General features: G+C 39.8%; 1 protein-coding gene across 2 annotated transcripts in view; it reads left to right on the forward strand.

The window, feature by feature from the left end:
- The window catches only part of uggt1 (UDP-glucose glycoprotein glucosyltransferase 1), a 171,472-nt gene that overhangs the window by 138,121 nt on the left and 11,727 nt on the right, over nt 1-21,624 (forward strand). For both annotated transcript variants that reach the window (XM_072255645.1, XM_072255646.1), the window contains 3 exons: nt 3,118-3,300; nt 4,617-4,777; nt 14,255-14,369. In XM_072255645.1, the coding sequence (XP_072111746.1) occupies nt 3,118-3,300; nt 4,617-4,777; nt 14,255-14,369 (459 nt within the window). The remainder of the gene's footprint in view (nt 1-3,117; nt 3,301-4,616; nt 4,778-14,254; nt 14,370-21,624) is intronic.

Raw genomic sequence — 21,624 nt, forward strand, 5'->3', positions numbered from 1 at the left:
GGCAAGGTTGTATGGAAGACCAGCAGTTGCCCATGCTGCAAGTCTCCCCTCTCCACGCCACTGATGTTGTCCAAGGGAAGAGCATTAGGACCCATACAGCTTGTCACCGGTGTCGTCGCAGAGCAATGTGTGGTTAAGTGCTAGCAATGTGTGGTTAAGAACTAGGGACCTTCAATTCACTAGACGAACACCTTAACCACTTGGCCATGCGCCAACACGAAGGATGAATAAGACAACAGGAATATCTAACAGGGTTGGTGTTACGATATGCTGTTTTCCAAGTCTCTTGGCCACTGACACAGATGGAGAAGTGAACTTTGAATGAAGGTGCTGCGCATCAGTTCTGCTTTGGCGCTTTAGTTAAATACTGATTGCAAGAATATTCTTCGCTGTCTTTCTGGGCTGACATTAGACATTATAATTGACCAGTCAATTTTACATGTCCCACTAATGCTCTTAGCAAAGTTCTTAATGTCTTCATAGAGACGAGCACAACTGTCAGCAACTGGTCATGTGTCCAGATGTTGTATATTTTGTGCTGTCACTCAGTACTGCCATTAAAAGGCAGTTTCAGGTAACAGTCAGGCAAAGGCTTGTTCAGGTCTGTGCTTTGGACCAAAGGAGGTAAAGTTGAAAGCAGAGGCATCATCACCTGGCAGTATAGATGGTAGGGTGGGGGAGCTATATTTCAGGATTAACGTTACAAGAGGTAGATCAGGAACTGGCAGCTCAGAGGAAAAAAATGAGTGGGAATTGAGTGCCAGTATTCTGGGAGAAGGGAAATGAATTGGAAACAACAGTTTCATTACAGAAATAACACAGATTGGAACTTTGATTGAAAGGTGAGTTATGAATTGGGGGTGGTAGTATTTGGTAGAGCAGGGAGTAAGGATTGATGTTGCATTTGGTAAATGTAAGTTGTAGCATCCAAATCTGCCTTGGAAAAAACAAATTGTCCTTGGAATGCCAAACAACATTGTCCAGATTCATCTTCACTTCTCCAGAAGGAGTATTTCTCAAGGAATGACATTGGCAGAGATGCAGGAACACGGCATACTCAGTAGAATTTCATGAGCTGACATACAAAAAAAAATCCAGAAATGGCTGTTATTGTGTTTCACTCCAGAAGAAAATCAATTTCAATATCATATTGTTGGAAAAAACAATGTTTCACAATTAAATTGGATATATAAAATAGAAGGATTTTTCTTCTCCAACTCAATATCCTTCTCCTGTGTATAAGATGATTGACCAACAGATGCTTGAAAAGAATACTGTAACTATATTTGATACTTAAATAATATATTTTCATTCATGTTCCTCTTCCTAAACTAAGCTAAGCAGTGTAAGGCCCACCTTATTTGGTCATTATTTTAAATCCCAAGTGCAAGGTTAATGTAAACTACATTCAGTGGCCATTTTATTGGGTAAACCTATACACCTGATTGTTAATGCAAATGTGTAGTTATTTATTGAGATACAGCACTGAATCGGCCCTTCTGGTCCTTCGAGCCATGCTGACCTGTAACCCCTGATTTAACCCTACCCTAATCATGGGACAATTTACAAAGACCAATTTACCTACCGACCGGTACGTCCTTGGACTGTGGGAAGGAACCAGAGCACCCGAAGGAAACCCATGTGGTCACGGGGAGAACGTATAAACTCTTTACAAATAGCAGTAGGAGTTGAACCTGGGTCACTGATACTGTAAACCGTTGTGCCAACCTCTACGCTGTTGTACTGCCTCGAATATCTAATCAGCCAATCATATGGCAGCAACTCAATGCATAAAAGCATGCGGGCATAGTCAAGAGATTCAGCTATTGTTCAGGCCAAACGTCAGAATAGGGAAGAAATGTGATCTAAGTGACTTGGACTGTGGAATAATTGTTGGTATCAGACATGGTGATTTGAGTATCTCAAAAACTGCTGATCTTCTGGGATTTCATGCACAACAGTCTCTTAGAGCTTACAGAGAATGGTACAAGAAACTAAAAGCATCCAGTGAGCAGTAGTTCTGTGGATGAAAACACATTGTTTATGGGAGAGGTCAGAGGAGAATGATCAGACTGGTTCAAGCTGACAAGAAAATGACAGTAACTCAAATAATCACGCATTACAACAGTGATGTGCAAAAGAGCTCCTCTGAACACACAACACATCAAATCTTGATGTGGATGGGTTACAGCAGCAGAAGTCACACTGGGTTCCACTCCTGTACCTAATAAAGTGGCCATTGAGTGTATACGTTACAGCTTAACTTGAGAAGGAATTAAAAAATTAAACACAAAAAAGCTACGGATGCTGGAATCCAAAATAAAAACAGAAATGCTGGAGGAGCTCTCTAGCTCTGTAGCTCTTATGGAAAGCGGAATAGCTAATGTTTCAGGTCGAAGATTCTCCATTAGAACTGAGAAGGAGAGACCAAATTCACCTAGGCCAGACACAGAGTGCAATCAAATCCATTGTTTGATTGAAGCTCACAGAGTAAACAGTAACACAGTAATAATAAATACAATGGTGAGAATGGTGTAAAGATTGCAGTGCAGTCTGAAGCAGAGCAATAATTACTAATGTCACAATAGTGGAATAACCAAGGAAGAGGTAAGAATACAAGAACATAGCAGCACCACTGGGAAGGAGGTATGAAGGAGAGGATTGATTCGATAGCTTGAAAGCAGGCGGTGGAGGGAACAAAAGAAGGGTGGATAATTGAGTGAAATAATTTTATTAAGTGGACAGTTAAGCTCATTGAATAAGGTGTTATAAATGGTATGCAGTCTGGATGATGTTGTATAGAATGACTTCCTCAGGGCAGAATCTACAATTGAAAGAATAAAAGGAGAGGAATTGTAGGCAAAATAACCAGTCTTGATACTAATAGAAAGAAAGAAAGCAAATTATAAAGTTGGAGAATTCAGTGTTGAGTCCTGCAGGATGCACTGTACCCAGACACTTTTTTATGGAGTTAAAAAGTTATTTCACAGAAGTGTATCATATTAATTAATATAACCTTGGTTAATTGCCAGTGTGATTATGGCAAATTGGTGAAATGCAGAATTTAAATCTGTCACATTTTCTATATTCTGTTTATTGTGTACTCTATTTTTGTAGGAATTTATCCCACACATGGCAAAGAAGTATGATTTCCAATATGAACTGGTACAGTACAAATGGCCCAGGTGGCTTCACCAACAGACTGAGAAACAAAGAATCATATGGGGTTACAAGATTCTCTTCCTGGATGTGCTTTTCCCACTGGCTGTTGACAAGATTTTATTTGTGGATGCTGATCAAGTAAGTTTTTAAGATGTGAATTTTTGATTACTGGTTAAATATTTATCATATGAAGACCCTTCAGATGTGATCTGAAGTTTAAGCAAGCCTGGACAGTAAATATTAATAAGCTAATGGCAAGTAAGAAATATTGCAGTTTAAGACACAGGAGCTCTTGCCATATTTGTTTTGTGAATATTCCAGCAATAGCAGTGTGTATTGATGTGAAACAGATGCCTTCAAGCTCCAAAGAGCCAATGAAGGCAATTTGTATATGCCTGTAGCAACAAAATCTTTGCCCTTAAGTATGTTGTGCTTTGCAAGAAAGGAAAGGAAAGGAATGATTAAGATAAGTTAAACTAAAGATGGTTTTCTTATAACTGACTGTGAAGATATAGGGTTCCTAATGTTCTCATGTGAACATGTTCGATGTTTGAAGCAGCAACTGTACCTGAATATATTACCATCCTGCTTTATCTATCAAACCTTTTCATTGTTCTAATTCCTCAGATCCCATTTAATCTCTTCTATTATCATCCATTCCTTTATTTTGTTGGTAAGTCCAGACAGTGAACATTTGTGGACATTTTAACCATAGAGTCTCTTGATGCACTCAATGTGTCTCCAGCATAGATTACTGAATGGCAATCAGAGTTGAGAACTTTTTTATCCAGTGGTATGGAAGTCAGTTAGTATCCTTTATGCTGCTCGGTCTGAAATGGACCAACATTTGAAGTATCGGGCACTAAATTGCTGGTCCTCACTATCAGCAAGCTCGGTTTTCAATGTCTAAATTGATATTAATCAATAGAGCTATTATGCATCTGTTACTATCTGACAAAATAGATTAGTACTCTCTAAAACAATTCCTGACCCTTTGTGTCCTCTTGAAAGTGTGAAAGGGCTCAGTTAAATAGCTTGTGTGACAGAATTATTTTAATGATTTTTAAAAAAGCTTTCTATTTGAATCAATTCCAATGCAATTCCTGAACTGAACTCCACACTAAAGACAGATTAAGGGTGTTTGTAGTTTGCTTTCAGACAATCAGAGTTTGCAGTAAACTTTTAATTTAGATGCAGATCGAACTCCAATACAGTACCTGACACTTGGACATGATATATATGGCTAGAAGGATGCTGCTATGTAAATTGATTCTGAGTCATAACAATGAAATTGTGCTAATGGGTTTTACAGTATTTCTTGCAAAGACTTTGTTACTTTTAGCAGCATCACTGACTTTATCAGAAAAAGGTCTTGGAATGGTTAAAACCCGTTCCTTGCCATTTAATATACAACAAATTGCAAGGTTCTTTGCTTACCATTTTTGTCCACACAGATAGTGCGTGCTGACTTAAAGGAGCTGCGCGAGTTGGACCTTGAGGGAGCTCCCTATGGGTACACTCCTTTCTGTGATAGTCGTAAGGAAATGGATGGGTATCGGTTCTGGAGGTCAGGTTATTGGGCAAATCATCTGCAGGGAAGAAAGTATCACATAAGGTATGATCTTTGCAGCTTAACAATAGTTAAGTTATTGATCAGGAAACATTCAGCCTTTATTTGCCCTATAGATGTTTTAATCTTAGACTATAATAGTACATTATTCTATTTTAAATTTATTGGTAGTAAAGTGCTTTGGACTACTCTCAGGATATGAAAGACAAGAAATAGATGATTTCCTCTTACCTCCATCTATTTACTCTTTGATTTGCCACTGCTTTTCTGAGTTTCTGGAGGACAGTTGGGAAAAGCAAATGCAAGCTTTGTATATGTGTTTTCTAAAGAACTGTGGTGAAGATTAATACATGAAATGAAACCAAAGCTGTGCACAGCTGCAAGAAAGGCAGCTTGACAATGTTCCATTGTTGGCATCAGCCTGTGGCATCCATGCCAGTGTAGAACTCCAACACTTAGGACTAACAGATGTTGGAGCTTAGATTATTTGGGTGTGCCATCAGAGTTTCCATTTATAAGTCAAGATAACTTCTTGTTGCTCTTATTGAAAGCGTGGTTCTGACAACAAACTGTTCTCAGGTTTCAGTGAGAGCAGTCTTTCATAATGTACACTGAACTGCTAAATCCTTTTAATACTTGGCATATTTCTTATCAACTGCTCCTATGCAGTAAATACTTCTTTTGACTGGCTGAGACAAATAAATTTCTTGCGTTTATACAGCATTATTATCAAAGTGTCTCTCAGACCTTTTTAAGTATATCAGTTTGGTGAGCTGAGACTGTGGCTATTTTCCATTCTATTTGTTGCATTGGCAACATTCTGCAATGCAATCATTCCTCAGGATGAGTAACTTGATACTAATAAGCTTTGGAACTTTTGAGGGCGTTCTGATGTTAAGTTGCTATAGTGGGAATGGGTACCTTGCTTGAAATAAGAATACCACTGAGCTGCTTCAACATACATTTGCCAGAGGTTAGTCTGGCCTTCAAGCCTCCAAATCTCTGCTGAGCCCTTTATGTTATAAAACATCATGTACATATAAATAACTTCAAAGTAATTCAATTTGACACTTTGTAATTATTTTTATATTTGGTATGTGTAACTGCATGAATCTGGATGATCTGCTTTGAGTGATTTTTACAATTTATTTGTTGAAATTTGTGCTCTAGATTTTCCTAAAACCAATTATAATATTGTTACTTAAGTACAAATATTTTGAACAACTTTGAATACTATTGTTAAAAAATTCAGCAATTGCTACTTGAGTCGTGTTGCTTCCCATACACTTTAAAAAGAGCTTGATGTCAGCCTCACTGAAATGCTTTAAACAACATGGGATTGCTTCGTTTATACAAAGGTGGTAACTAAGCTTGCAGTGAATGTTAAGAGGTGTTCACCACAGATTAGGTTATCTTTTAATGATGTTGTGAGGACTAATTAGTAGCAAGAAATTGTTTCACAACTCTTCGATCTTGATTGGTTTTGGCTATGTATTTGCTTACCTCATGCACTCAGACCCAGATGTCTAGTTTCCTTCTGTTTTTAATTTTCACTCTCAGCAGTTTGCAGTACAAAAACATCTGTGGACTTGCAAGGGCAAATCTATGTCATGCTTGGCCCAATTAATTGTGCTACCTGAACAGAGTTAAAGCACTGCCATTGTACAGTTATGTTTAGTGAGAACATTTCATCATTCACAACTACTTGACACAGCTTAAAATCTAAAACTGCATTGTTCACTGAGAAGAGAGAAATTCTCAGATTTCTGTGAGGAAGGCAAACATTGCTTTCCACGACTGAAGTTGGCAACAACTATAATAACATTTGAATTTATTTGGTTTGGACATACGCTTTACATACAGATTAAGTTTACCTATTTATCTTAAATTTTTGTTTCCCTTTTTGGAAATTCTTTTGCTTCTTGGCTGAATTTGATTGAGATATCCTGGGCCAGAGAGGAGATTGCCTCCACAGTTTATGCAAAATCTTGGAAACTGTAAAAGAGATTTGGCATGTTCACTGTGGACTGCCCCTCCATCTCAAGCCACCTACACCTGCTTTCACTGCAACAAATGATTTTTCATCAGCTTGGTTGTACCAAAGGGTCAAAAGAAAACAATATACTTGGACATCCTTTGGCATTGCAAATCCTCCAACTCTTCCCTGAGCTCCTGTCATTCTCTTCCAGCCTCAAATTGTACTTGCACCAGGCCAAGGAGCATGAGTTGCTGGTGGGCCTCACATCTCTACTGTGCTTTAGTTTTTGGTCAGAGGTTCATAGCAATCTTTACAGCATTCAGGAGGACAAATGCAACCACCTCAGTTTCAGGAATGGGGAGGGGGGGGTGGAAAGTATGGATTGGTGGATACCAAAGGTCATCATGTCTACATTTTGAGGTGGGTGGCATCCTGAGGCTTGTGTCACCAGTGCAAAGAGCATTTACATCCCATGTAAACTTTGAGAAAGAAGAATGACCAACAGCCACCTGAAAAGGCCCCAAAAGTCCCCACTCTCAGTCAACTTGCCTCAACCAAATGAGGCAATTGGCAAACCGGATATTTCTGTACTGCCAAGTTTGGCAGGATTAAAGATTTGAGTATTATTGTTGACAATGACCACCCCCAATTTTCTGTCAACAACAGTTACAAACTGCTTTCCATTTTCTGAAGACATAACAAAGCATTTCACAGGCAAATCATTTCAATTTTGTTCTCTGGTGAAAACGCATTGCTTTTATATACTGATGATCCTTCAAGTATTAAATTAGATAGATGTGTTTATAAACTATGATTGGTTTTTGTTGATTCAGTTGTCCACCTGACCAGATTACACCTCAGTTTAGTAAATGAATTGAGAAGCAACTTCTCATCACTGCACTGAAATGTTGGTTTTATTGCAGGGAAAAACCTGGTTTAGGATTGCATCACATTAAATGCATCTTTTACAAGGAGTTGCAGTGCCACCATGTGACAAAGGAAAGCCCTGCCTAAACTGAGTAAATCATAAGACTACAAAGAACACTCAAAGCTTTATCCCTTCCTATTCTGGTTAACATCTCAGTCGGTAACTGTACTTCTATACTTCTGATGAGCTCTCAAGAAAGGAAAAACATAATTGTTTTCAAAGAAAAAAGAAAAGGCACTTGCATTTCCGGATGTTCCATCTCACCTTGTTGAAGTGAAGGGGAACTGCTGTACTGCAGACAATATAGTAGTAGCCAGTTTACATACAACATACCCCCACAAGTGTTGGTGCATGGCCAAGTGGTTAAGGCATCGTTCTAGTGATCTAAAGGTAGCTAGTTCAAGCCTCAGCTGAGGCAGCATGTTGTGTCCTTGAGCAAGGCACTTTACCACACATTGCTCTGCAGTGACGCCAGTGCCAAGCTGTATTGGCCCTTCCCTTGGACAACGTCGGTGGCGTGGAGAGGGGAGACTTGCAGCATGGGCAACTGCCGGTCTTCCATACAATCTTGCCCAGGCCTGCGCCCTGGAAACCTTCCAAGGCACAAATCCATGATCTCATGAGACTGCCTATTAAAATAACTCCCACAAATACCACTGTGATGATATCCAGATAACCTGTTCTAGTGATATTAACTGAGGATAAATATTGGCCAGGATACCAGGAATAACCCCTTTGTTCCTTTTTGAAATGATGGCCAGCTGGCATTTCACGTTCACTTGAAATACACTGATGATTTACTGTACTGTTAAAAATAATTGTCTTCAGTTGCTGGATTGAAGCCTGATTTTTGTGCTCTGACAAGTAAATAAATTAACCCATCCAGCAGAGACTTGCCAAATAGGAATAATATAAAATTAATTGTTAGCAAATGTGAATAAGTAATGAACAATAATAAAATGGACATTGGATTCAGCAGCAAGTGCTGGCAATAAATCATAGCCTAAAATCCACAGTTTTACAAAAAATGATTTAGTTCCTTTGGGAAAGTATACAGGCAGTATTGCTTGATATGCAACAATAGAAACTATCTTTAAAATGATGTTTTTGATAATTTGTGATCAAAGCATATGGTGTTCAATGTTATTCATTTGCTGGTGCTGCAGTAACTTGAAGCAAAGATACAGTGTAGGTGTCCCCCGCTTTTCGAACGTTCGCTTTATGAAACCTCACTGTTACGAAAGAACTACATTAGTACACTGTTTTCGCTATGTGACAAAATACCAAGTTATCAGAAGATTGATGCCGATAAGAGAGATAAGAGAGAGACAAATGGGGGAAACATTCAAAATGCTAATCAGAGAGAGACGAGAGAGATTACCGAAAAGAGACACAGTGCCGAGTATTGCTTAGACCGGTTGCTTTGAAACTGAACTGTTTGAAGTTTGATGGACAGGCGATACCCCAGCAGGGGGATAAAAGGAACAGGTTCGCTAAGGCAAGAGACACACCACCACACCACGATATCACGAGATAACGAGACCCTGGAAAAGCGGTGTGCCCCCACAAGTTGGTGGGAGTTTTGGAGGTCTGATCGCGGGACCAACCATAGACGCACAGGGTGAGAAGGTACGATCGGTGGGAACCTGGTTTGTGTGTCCACCCTTGCCTGGGTGCCGGGTTCACCGCAGAAGAACGATTGTATCTGGAACGGTGGGGTCACAGTCGGTGACCTCAGAAGACATTACAAAGGGCTCGCCCGAAAGCTAACTGCGAAGAATATCAAAGGTCTGTTGAACCCGATTTGAATATCATCATTCGCTCTCTCTCTCTCCACCCCCAACGGCACAACAGCGATTACTGCGAACTGAACTACACTGAACTGAACTCTGTGTCACTTGAGACTGATCATTTTACCCCTAGACTGCGATAGAGCTTGATTGATCCTATTATCCTAGTTCTGTGTACATGTGTGTTTTATCATTGCTAACCCGTTGCATTTATATCCTTATGTTTAGAGTACTGTGTTACTTATTTCTTTAATAAAACTTTCTTAGTTCCAGTAATCCAGACTCCAACTAAGTGGTCCATTTCTGCTGGTTTGGCAACCCAGTTACGGGGTACGTAACAGCTAACAGAAGGTGTTTCCACTGTTACGAAAAAAGCAGCGTGCGAAAAAAATCCACGCGATAAAAGGCAGCGCTCCCCCTGAGCAGCCGCTCTCCCCCCGGATTTGTAACTGCAATCTCGCTGGCATTGTTTAAACACGTGTCTGTGAGCAGCTGTTTGCAAGATGAGTTCTATGGTATCGGAAAAGCCTGATAGAGCTCGTAAGGGTGTTACACTTAGCGTAAAACTGGACATAATTAAGCGTTTTGATCGTGGTGAACGAAGTAAGGACTAAGTGAGTTTGGCTTGTGGAAGCTGATGAGGATGATGTTGAAGAGGTTTTGGCATCCCATGACCAAGAACTGATAGATGAAGAGCTGATGCAATTGGAAGAGGAAAGGATAACAATCGAAACTGAATGAGTAATGATAAAGTACGACTTTAATTTTGAAAGGGTACGTCGGTTTAGGGGATATATGCAGGATGGTTTGAGTGCTTACAAAGAACTGTATGATAGAAAAATGCGCGAGGCTCAGCAGTCAAGCAAGCCTTCCACATCAGCCACAGCAGATGACGATCCTCGACCTCTGACATCGAGGTGGGCAGTCATAGGAGAAGATGAGCTGCCTGCTCTAATGGAAACAGACGACACCCCAGTGTCCCACCACCCCAACCCCCAGGCCGCGGACAGGTACCGATTCGCAGAGAATGCAGCAGTAGCCGGGAGACACATAGCACATCTTTAAGAAAAAAGCCGAAATAAACATGCTAATTAATTAAGTGCCGCCCGACACTTAAATGTCGGCCCAGATCAGAGGCGATGCAATCGGCAATAGTATATTGTATAGTGTATTTTTACGTGTTAATTGGTATGACTTCGCAGCTTCATAGCTTAAGGGTTACTGGAGAGCGCTTGTGCCATGTTTTTGCCGACAGCGCTTGCATGAGATTTTCGCTACGGAGAACAATTTAGGCAATGATTGTGGAAAAGTATTTCTACTTTATATAAGCTGTGTATTTATCATATCATTCCTGCTTTTACTATATGTTACTGTTATTTTAGGTTTTGTGTGTTATTTGGCATGATTTGGTAGGTTATTTTTGGGTCTGCAAACGCTCACAAAATTTTCCCATATAATAAATGGTAATCGCTTCTTCGCTTTATGACATTCCGGCTTACGAACCGTTTCATAGGAACGCTGTACCTTCGGATGGCGGGGGAAACCTGTACTGTGCAAAAGTCTTAGGCACTCTAGAATTTTGTTTTAGATGTTTACTTTTTGTCTTCTGCATTAGTGTGTCTGTAGAAAAGAGTGAATTTTAAAAAATAAAATGTTTTAGAGACATTTTTGTATTTTGTTAAAAAAGTAACATATTATAGACCACTTTTCAGTAAGAGCTTAATTACTTTGCAGGTATATAGTCCAGTACATGATTAAACAAAAATGGCAAACAAGTGCTAATGATCAGTGACATAATGAGTTGAATGAATTAGACAGATTAACTGAAATAGAAATGGGTGAAGGAATCAAACTAGGCAAAGAGCAACCAAACTTAAAGTTGCGGCGTGTGCAGATTTAACCTTCAAATCATCACTCCTGCTTGTACTATAGCAAGAGTGAGCAAAGCAACAAGGCATAAGATGGTCATTTTGCATCAGCAAGGTCTCTCCCAAGCAGAAATTTCGTAGCGGACTGTAGTTTCAAGATACATTGTCCAAGCTCTTCTGAAGAAACACAGAGAAACAGGCATAGTTGAGAACTAGAAACACAGTAGTCAGCCATAGAAACAGAATGCAACGGACAAAAGATGCATCAAGCTGATGTCCCTTTTAAATCAGAAGAAATCCAGCACTGCTATCAGCTCTGACCTCACAGAGACCACTGGAATCCAAGTAGGCGCCTCTTCAGTCCGGAGAAGTCTTGCCATGGAAGAGTTGCTGCCAGAAAGCCATTCCTCTGAAGTGAAAGTAAACCCAAAAGACACACCTACGCACAAAAACACAAGGACTGGGATGCTGAACAATGGCAGCAAGTGCTCTGGACCAACAAGTCAAAATTAAATATTTATTGGCTCAATCAGGAGGCTGTTGGTTCGTAGAAAAGTGGAGAGCACTAAATAGTTTCTGCTACTTTAGCTGTCTGCTTCGTCACTGAAAAGTATTAAAAATATGAATTTTCTGCCTTGCAGAATAAATAATCCAACTATGTGAAATTATATCTGTCCCTGGTCCCTTTAATGACATACCAGTAAGCTTATCAGGGGCCAAAATTTTTTTCATTTCCTTTTCTCAAACCAATACCTTTCTTTCCTCTGTTTATCATCTTCATCTTTGCACTGCAAATTTTACAGTCCTTTGACTTTCTTGTCAAAGATTCATTTCTGTTCTCCAAGTCCCAAATGCAGTTTTGTTTACCATTAAGTTATCAGTTTATCCTTCCTGCACAACACAACTGAAAACAAAAAATGGACACCTGGAGGGTGCCGTGGTAATGTAATGGTTAGCATGGGTATCGGAGTTCAGAGATAATTTCTGGTACCGTTTGTAAGGAGTTGTATGTTTTCCCCATGACTATGTGGGTTTCTCCAGGTGCTCCTGTATAGTCCAAAGATGTACTGGTTAGTAGGCTAATTGGTAATTGTAGATGGTCCTGTGATTAGGCTAATGTTAAATAGGTGAGTTGATGGCCGTGCAGCTTCGTTGGCCAGAAATGTCTATTCTGCACTTTGTCTCTTAAAAAAGTTTAAATACAGTGCCTATAAAAAGTATTCACCCCCGAAGTTCTCCTGTTTTATTGAATTACAGTGAATTTAATTTGGCTTTTTTGACACTGATCAACAGAAAAAAACTCTTCTGTGTCAAAGTGAAAACTCATCTCTACAAAGTTATCTAAATTAATTACAAATATAAAACACAAAATAATTGATTGCATAAGGTTCAATATTTGGTAGATACAACTTTGGCAGCAATTACAACCGTGAGTCTGAGTGGATAGGTCTCTATACCAGCTTTGCACGTCTGGACACTGTAATTTTTCCCCATTCTTCTTTAAAAACCTGCTCAAACTCTGTCAGATTGCATGGAGATCGTGAGTGAATAGCCCTTTTCAAGTCCAGCCACAAATTCTCAATTGGATTAAGATCTGGACTCAGGCTTGGCCAGTTCAGGGCATTAACTTTGTTGTTTTTAAGCCATTCCTGTGTAGCCTTGGCTTTCTGCTTGGGGTCATTGTCTTGCTAGAATACAAATCATCTCCCAAGTCACAGTTCTCTTGCAGACTGCATCAGGTTTACCTCCAGGATTTCCCTGTATTTTGGTGCATTCATTTTACCCTCTACCTTCACAAGCCTTCCAGGGTCTGCTGCAGTGAAGCATCCCCACAGCATGATGCAGCCACCACCATGCTTTACGTTAGGGCTGGTGTGATTTGGATGATGTGTGGGGTTTGGCTTACACCAAACATAGCATTTAGTCTGATAGCCAAGGAGCTCAATTTTGGTTTCATCAAACCATAGAACCTTCTTCCAGCTGACTTCAGAAGCTCCTACATGTCTTCTGGCAAACTCTAGCCGACATTTCATGTGAGTTTTCTTCAATGGTGATTTTGTCTTTGTCACTCTTCCATAAAGCTGCGACTGGTGAAGCATCTGAGCAACAGTTTTTGTATGAGCAGTCTCTCCATCTCAGCAACTGAAGCTTGTAACTCCTTCAGAGTTGTTGTAGGTCTGTTGGTGGTCTCATTTACTAGTCCCCTTCTTGTACAGTCAGTCAGTTTTTGAGGATGGCTTGCTCTAGGCAAATTTACAGCTCTGCCATATCCTTCATTTCTTGATTGACTTTACTGTACTCTAAGGGATATACAGTGACTTGGAAGTTTTCTTGTGCCCATTTCCTGACTTGTGCTTTTCAATAACCTTTTTGCGGAGTTGTTTGCAGTATTTTTTTGACTTCATGGTGTAGTTTTTGCCAGGATACTAACTCACCAGCAGTTGGGCCTTCCATGTACAGGTGTGCTTTTACTACAATCATTTGAAACCTTGGCTGCACCAGTGATTATTTGGTGTGATATTAAAGGGGATGAATACTTATGCAATAAATTATTCTGTGTTTTATATTTGTAATTAATTTATATCACTTTGTAGAGATATGTTTTCACTTTGACATGAAAGAGCCTTTTTCTGTTGATCATTGTCAAAAAAGCCAAGTTAAATCCATTGTGATTTAATGTTGTAAAACAATAAAATATTAAAATTTCCAAGGGGGGTGGTGAATACTTTTCATAGGCACTATATAATAAACGTGCAAAGGAAGTCTGACGATTAGAAAACTCTGATCCACAAAAGACTAGGGTCCAAAGAACTTCACTCCAATTAATTTGATTTCTTATCTTATATACAGTATGCATTGCGCAACAGTGAAATGATTCCCTAACCTGGTAAGCTGTAATCATGTCTATGATGCTTTCACTTAAATATGAATACCACTTTAATTGTATTCTCTTTTTAGTGCCTTATATGTAGTGGACTTAAAGAAATTTAGAAAAATTGCTGCTGGTGATCGACTCAGAGGACAGTATCAAGGTCTCAGTCAAGACCCCAACAGCCTGTCCAATCTTGACCAGGTTTGTGTGCATGGTTTTATTGCTGTACTATGGGAAGAAGGTAGGAATATTCATATCATTTGTGGTATACTCCAAGACTAATCTACTTAGCTGTTTACCTTTTACATGGTTGTGGGTATTTTTGTGGCTCAGATTCTAAATCCTAGGAACATCTTGGAGAATTCAAAGGTATTCACTAGTTTCTGAAACTGAAGATCCAGATAAAGCTTTGCTGTTCGATTGATGTTGAGGGATCTATTGAGTTGTATACAGGGTCATGTGGCAAGCTGAAAACTCAGAATCTTCTATGCAAAAACATCTGTGTCTTTGCTCTTTACCAAAAATCCTGTTCTTTTCAACTTATCACAATCCTTAAAAGGTGAAAAATAATTCCTCCCTCATCTTCCTCATTAAATTTGTTGTAGTTGATGTATCTCACTGTATTGATCCATTGTTATTTGTAGCTCTTTAATAGAAATTGGGTGTTTTGTTTTTAACATTGCAATAGTAACAGCACTTAAAAAACTAAAGTGTGGGGCAGTTTGGAACAATCCACGAATGCAAAATGTGCAAAGTAAATGCAAGATTATATTGTATTAATGTGTCACTTATCCTTCTGCAATACTTTGCAAAAGCAACACAAATCTTAACAATTCTAACCTTATCTCTGTTGAAATCACTCCACTTGGCTAATTCAGTGTTTGCAATCAGTGAAGACAACGATTTTGCTATACCATCATTAGACCAGGATGATTGTTTAGCCATATTCATCCTCTGGAACAGTAACTGCTGTATTTGATTATCCAAACAGTTCTGCTATTATCAACTAATTATTCCTCTTAAACTCTCAAGATTTAAGATTACTTAATGTCATTTCCAGTACATAAGTGTAAAGAAGAAGAAAATAATTGTTCATTTGCGATGTAGCACAAAATAACACAAGATAAAGAACACAATAATGAAAAATCACAACAAATATAAATATATAAAATGGCTCATATGCATAGATTGATTGTATATCCATAAAGTGATGCCAGGCACAAGGTGAAGTGGGTGGGGGTGTTGATCAACTGTATTGCTTGGGGAAAGTAACTGTTTTTGAGTCCGGTGATCATGGCATGGATGCTACATGGCCTCCTCCCTGATGGGAGTGGGACAAATAGGTCCATGAGCAGTGTGGATAGGATCCTTCATGATGTTACTGGCCATTTTTTGCACTTTTCTGTATAGATGCCCTTGATGGTGGGTAGGCTGGTGCCGGTGATGTGTTGGGCAGTTTTGACTACCACTGTAGAGACTTCCTGTCTGCTGCAGTGCAGTTTCCATACCATGCAGTGATGCAGCATGTTAGGAGGCTCTCTACTCCACATCTGTAGAATGATGTGAGTATGGTGTGCATTGTCCAGCTGTCTTCAGCTTCCTCAGAAAGTAGAGGTGTTGTTGAGCTTTCCTGACTGTGTAGGATGTGCTCTGAGACCATGAGAGGTTGTGTGAGATGTGCACTCCCAGGAGATTGAAACTGTTCGCAGTTTCTACTGCTGTGGCGCCAATGTGAAGTGGAGTGTGGGTGGTGCAAATTCTCCTGAAGGTGATAACCATTTCCTTTGTCTTGTTGGCATTGAGGAAAAGGTTAATTGTCTGGCACAAGGCCTCGCTTCCACCTCCTCTCTGTAGGCCATTTCATCGTTGTTGGTGATGAGCCCTCCCACTGTTGTGTCATTGGCAGTCTTGACAGTGTGATTACTCTGGTGGTTGGCCGTGCAGTCAATGTGTGAGCAGAGTGTACAACAGTGGGCTCAGCACACAACTCCTTTTGAACTTGTGAATTTCAGTTTTAGCTAGTTGAACAACCTCCTTGGATCTACCCTATTGAGCCTTCTATATTTACTGGGAACCAATTTGACGTGTCTTTGCTGCACTCCCTCTTTATCTTGCATTTCCTTCTTTAGTTCAGCAGACAAAAATATTCAGTACTTTAGAGGAGACAAAACTGACTGCAGATACTGGAATCTGAAGCAAAAAGCAAACTGCTGAGGGTATCTTAGTGAGTCAGGCAGCAGTTGTGGAAGGAAATGGACAGTTGTCAGAATTAACTGCAATGCAATTATGGAATGTTGATTCATATTCCTTCATTGTCCATGAAATATTTCTAAAATCAATGCAAGGGAATTAAGTTGTGTGGGTGAAACCCACACTAAATTGTAAATCTCATTCAGATTTATGTAGTGAGTTGGGAGCTGCCAGTGTGGACCATTATTGGTAAATAAGTTGAGGATAAACATTTTATCCCTCTAAACAAGCTGGCCCTTGTTATTTTTCAGTCAGCTTTTCTACCTTTTTTTCTAGCATTGTAGCATTCCAAGCTCCAATGCAAGACAAATAAATTTGCCTTACCGTTTATCCTATGAACACTAATTGGCTCTTCTCCTTAACGTGTCTTTTGCATTCTTTAACCTGTTTGTCCCCCAACAAACTCTTAGTCATGAGAGCAGCTATTCTGTAAAATAAAAATACATCCAAATTTATCCTCATTGACCATCAATTCAATTTATATTTTTAGTCTTATTATTTTTCCTTTGTGGAAATTTTCCTAGGTAAGGAGAGTGCTTGTTTTTGTCTTTCAAGTTAACAGCCTAGCGTTTCTCGGGATACATTATTGTTAGTAGATGTGCTTGGAGGGTGTCAGTTCTCCTAACTGTTCCCTCAGCAAAATTTGAAAGGTCCTCATTGTATAATTCTGAGTTTATGTGTTGGGTATTCTGACCCAGAATGATAACAACAGATTTGGAAGACAAAGAGTATTGGATAAAAACTGATCAGCCAAGCCTGCAAAGGGGCAATAGAGGACTTGATCCCTGGCTCTTCCTGTAATATAATTTTATTCCCATAATCACTTTCATATTTTAGTCAAACAATTTTCTTCTTAGTTGCCCTCTGTTGTTCCTTTGCAGGCTTGCATAATCCAGTTCTTATCCAGTGCCCTCACATGAATCTCCGTTGGGAATGGCAATCAGTTTAGGGAGCAAAGCCTGATTTTTTTTTGTTATCGCCCCCCAGACATAATAAGACACTTGTAAATGATGCCCTGCCAGGACAATCAGTCTCTACAGAGACGAGGAAAAATAATTCTATTTTTAATTAAATGTCATGAGAAATGGATTTTTTCTCCTAAATGCATCAAATTGTACCATTTTTAATTATAAATTTACAGTGAGTAATGCCAGTTCACCCACTGTAACACTGTGATATAATACAACCTTTAATGCAATAGGCATTGTTTAATGCTTTTACATTAACCCACAAGTGTGTGTAAAAAAAAAGCCAGTGCGTTTTTTTTTCTGTCTTATGGATGTAAGAGCTTCAGCAGGTTAGATTCACAGTACTTTTTTTAATTAAAATCTTTCCTCACATAGCTCTTGAGGAAATTATTAATGTTGAAAATTGCATGCACTCCACTAAGCTTTTCAATAGAAGAGCAGACCACTTGAAAGGTGTATTATTTGCCCAATTATTTCTATAAATCATAATGAGATTTAAACTTCTGCTAATTTTGCAATTTGAGCTTCCCCTCCAACTCTCTATGCCCATGATCACAACCAAAATTTGTGCAAAGGCACATCTATGATATGAAATTTGTGCTTCTGTCTGTGATTAAAGTGGGTGTTGCATGTTTAGTAGTAGATGATCACAGCAGCAATTTTGCACTGTTAATCTGTTGTGTGCTGCTGCTGCTCAAGAACAATAAAAACATCAAATCATGTTTTAAGGGCTATAATTGAACTATTAGCCCTAATTTATCATTGCAAAGGCGCCAAATAGTATGGAAATATGCTAACAATACAAATATCTAGGAAAGATAATTTTTACATTAATAATCCTCTTGAGCAATGTGACTTATTCAGCATGATAACCTGATACTAATGTGTTGTTTGTATTATGCAATATCAATGACAGTAAGGAACAGTGACCCATAATTTGCTGTTACAGTGATAATAATGATAAATGCCATAATTTGGACACTTGCATTTTACAATGCTCTCTGATGCATTTAGGCCGTAGTTTGCCAGAAAATAATCAGGACATGTTACTGCAAGCATAGCAGTGGATTAAAGCAGCCTGAATGCTGTCTGATGCATATCCACGTTACAGGAGGCCAGCACAGACAGATGAGGGATTACTTAACAAAGACACATTTACCTGATAACATGGGAAAGAATTGCAGAAGTGCCCAAATAATTTCATTCATTTTCACGCTGAAGCAGTATAATCTCTCACCTATATAGGTGAGAGATTATAAACAAGTCTGTATTTCCTGAGCTGTGCAGTCCAGGGCCATATCTTATTAATTGTTTACATCCATGTTCACTGCATATGATAAAATGATAGAATACAATATATGATCAACATAAAAATAAACTCATTTAGATTAAAAAAAAAGCATTTAGTGCTTGGTTGTTAAATATATTTTTGTATTTCTCAATTGAAGGATAAGACTTCAGTAAAATTACCTGGAACAGATAGGTAGAAGTCATACCCTTGGGTAGCCTGATAAACAATTGGAAAACTTACTGATTAAGTCTGCTGAAGCCACTCAGTTAATAGGGTATTATTACAGTAGCATTAATTCAACAATTCAGTCTTTGTACTAGTTTAACAAAGTTGGAGGATGTGTGGATTTATAATAATTAGCTTTTCAACCATTATAGTGAGAGTTAATTTGATAAGAGAATCCCAATTTATCATTGTGTGACTTAAGCTTGATGTGATTAAGCATCAGTCAACCAGATTTCCAATCTCCTCCTATATGCTGATTCATCACTACCTTTGATTCGGCCTACAACAGTGGTGTCATCAGCAAACTTGAATACGGCATTGGAGCTCTGCTTAGATGCAAATCATGGAGGAGATGTTGTTGCCAATCTAAACTAACAGGTCTACCAGTGAAAAAATTGAGGGTCCAGTTGCACAAGAAGATATCGAGGCTAAGGTCTAGGAGTTTATTGATTGGTTTTGAGGGGATGACGGTATTGAATGCTGAGTTGCAGTAGATAAAGAGCATCCTGATATATGTATCTTTGCTGTCTGGATGTTGAGTGAAGAGTCAATGACATGGCATCTGCTGTGGACCTGTTGTTCCAGCTGGCAAATTGGAGCAGATGTAAGTCACTTCTCAGGCAACAGTTGATATGTTTCATCTCTAAGCACTTCATCACTGTGGATTTAAGTGCTACTGAGTGACAGTTATTGAGACAGGTAACCAGTCACCTGAGCATTGGTACTGATAACCAATCACCTGGGCATTAGTACCATTGAAGCCTGCTTAAAGCAGGTGAATAGCTCAAACCGCCGAAGTGAGAGGTTAAAGATCTCAGTGAACACTCCAGCCAGTCGATCAGCACAGGCCTTTAGAACTTGGCCAGGTATCCCATCTGGGCTAGATACTTTTCATAGGTTCATCCTCCTGAAGGCTGCTCACATGTCAGCTTCAGAGACTGAAATCATAGGATTGCTGGGGCCTGTGGGAGGTTGTGATGATTTCCCCATGTTTTGACAGTCAAAGCAGACATAGAAGTCATTGAGCTCATCTGGAAGCGAAACATTACCGCAACTGTTGAGCATCCTTCGTTGATTCAGGTTTAGTCCAAAATTACCACTTTGCCTGTGAGATGGCTTTCCAGAGATTGTACCTTGACCTCTTGTAATTTTCTTGGTCATTGGACTTGAATGCCTCTGATCTGGCTCTCAGCAGATTATGGATCTCATGGTTTCTGATTGGGGGATTCTTTGAAAGATTTTGTGAGGACACAATCGTCGACAACTGTTTTAATGAAGTCCGATACAGCCATGGTGTATTCATTGAGATCCATAGATGAGTCCTTGAACACAGCCCAGACCGCTGACTTGAAGCAATCCCGTAGCACTCCTCTGCCTTCTGCAACCAGCATTTTGTTGTTTGAATCTCTGCTCTTTAGCCTCTGCCCGTATGTGGGTAGAAGGACAGCCAAATGACCTAATTTACCAAAGTCAGGTGGTCATGGCCAGAAAACTGAAAGTTGGTGAGATCAAGAGCATGTGAAGTGTCGTGAATGTATTAGGTGGGAATGGACTGAACCTAGGGGGATAGAATGGAGTCGAGGTATGCCGAAATGAGTTCAGTGGGGCAGGAGTAGGCATAGGTAATGGGCCTACTTAGACAGTCAGGTTTGTGGATCTTGGGTAGGAGGTAGAAATGACCAGTGCAGGTTAAAGGAATTATGAGTTTGGTGGCAGTGGATGGGAGTTCTCCAGAGTTGATAAAGTTAGTAATGGTGTAGGAGACTGTTGGTTCTGAGAAGGGTCCTTTTCAAGGGAGTAAGTAAGGGAAAGAGGCTGAGAGTTGCCATCTGGCCTCAGCAGGGTAGAGGTCAGTCCACCAGACTGCAACAGCACCCCCTTTGTGGGTTTGATTGTGATGTTGGGATCAGAACAGAGAGAGTGAAGGGAAGTATATTCAACGTGGCTAAGGTTTAAAGTAGAGAGATGAGTCTGAAATTGAGCAGGTGATGACTCATCAGCAATTAGACATGAAAAGATCTAGAGCAGGGTGTCCAAGAAGAGGAGAAGGAGTCATCAGTGCAGGCTGTGGAATTCTAGCCAAAGAAGTGGGTTCTGAGACAGAGGCAACAGAAGAAGATCTCAATGTCATGGGTGGGCATGGAACTCATTGAGCTGCGGATGAAGGGAGATAAAGGTAAGGCCCTTGTTAAGGACAGAGCATTCTGTCTTAGAGAGGAGAAGGTCAGAGGGAATGGAGAAGACACAGCAGGGATTAGAGTTGGGGTCAGAGGGGAGAGAAGAGTTGGTGGCATCAGATGAGTTGGTGGGACGGTTGGGGTGTTCAGGGAATGTAGGAAGGTGGAGGTTTCCAGAACCCAAGAAGTGACAGGAGAGTCTGAGAGACTCGGGGTTGGAGAGTGGTCGTGGGGAAAGGGGGCTGAGCCAGCAAGGAAAATCTCAGCCTGGAGATGGTGACATGCGAGGTTCAAGCTGGAACTGGAGATAGAGGCTGCATAATTCGCAGTCTGAAGGCGTCCACTGTTGTTGGAACCGGAACTGAAGATGGCAGGAATTATGACTGAGCATCCATTTTCAAATTTCATTTGCACCTCATAAGTTAAGATGCAATTTTCAATGGTTATCAAGATATGTCAAAAAATATGAATTTGACACTTAATGACTGATATCATTATTGTTTGCAAAATGCATCCTGTGGAGCACTAAGTGAGTCATTGATGGC

The sequence above is a fragment of the Mobula birostris genome, chromosome 4 (genome assembly GCF_030028105.1).
Source record: "Mobula birostris isolate sMobBir1 chromosome 4, sMobBir1.hap1, whole genome shotgun sequence".
NCBI lineage: Eukaryota > Metazoa > Chordata > Chondrichthyes > Myliobatiformes > Myliobatidae > Mobula > Mobula birostris.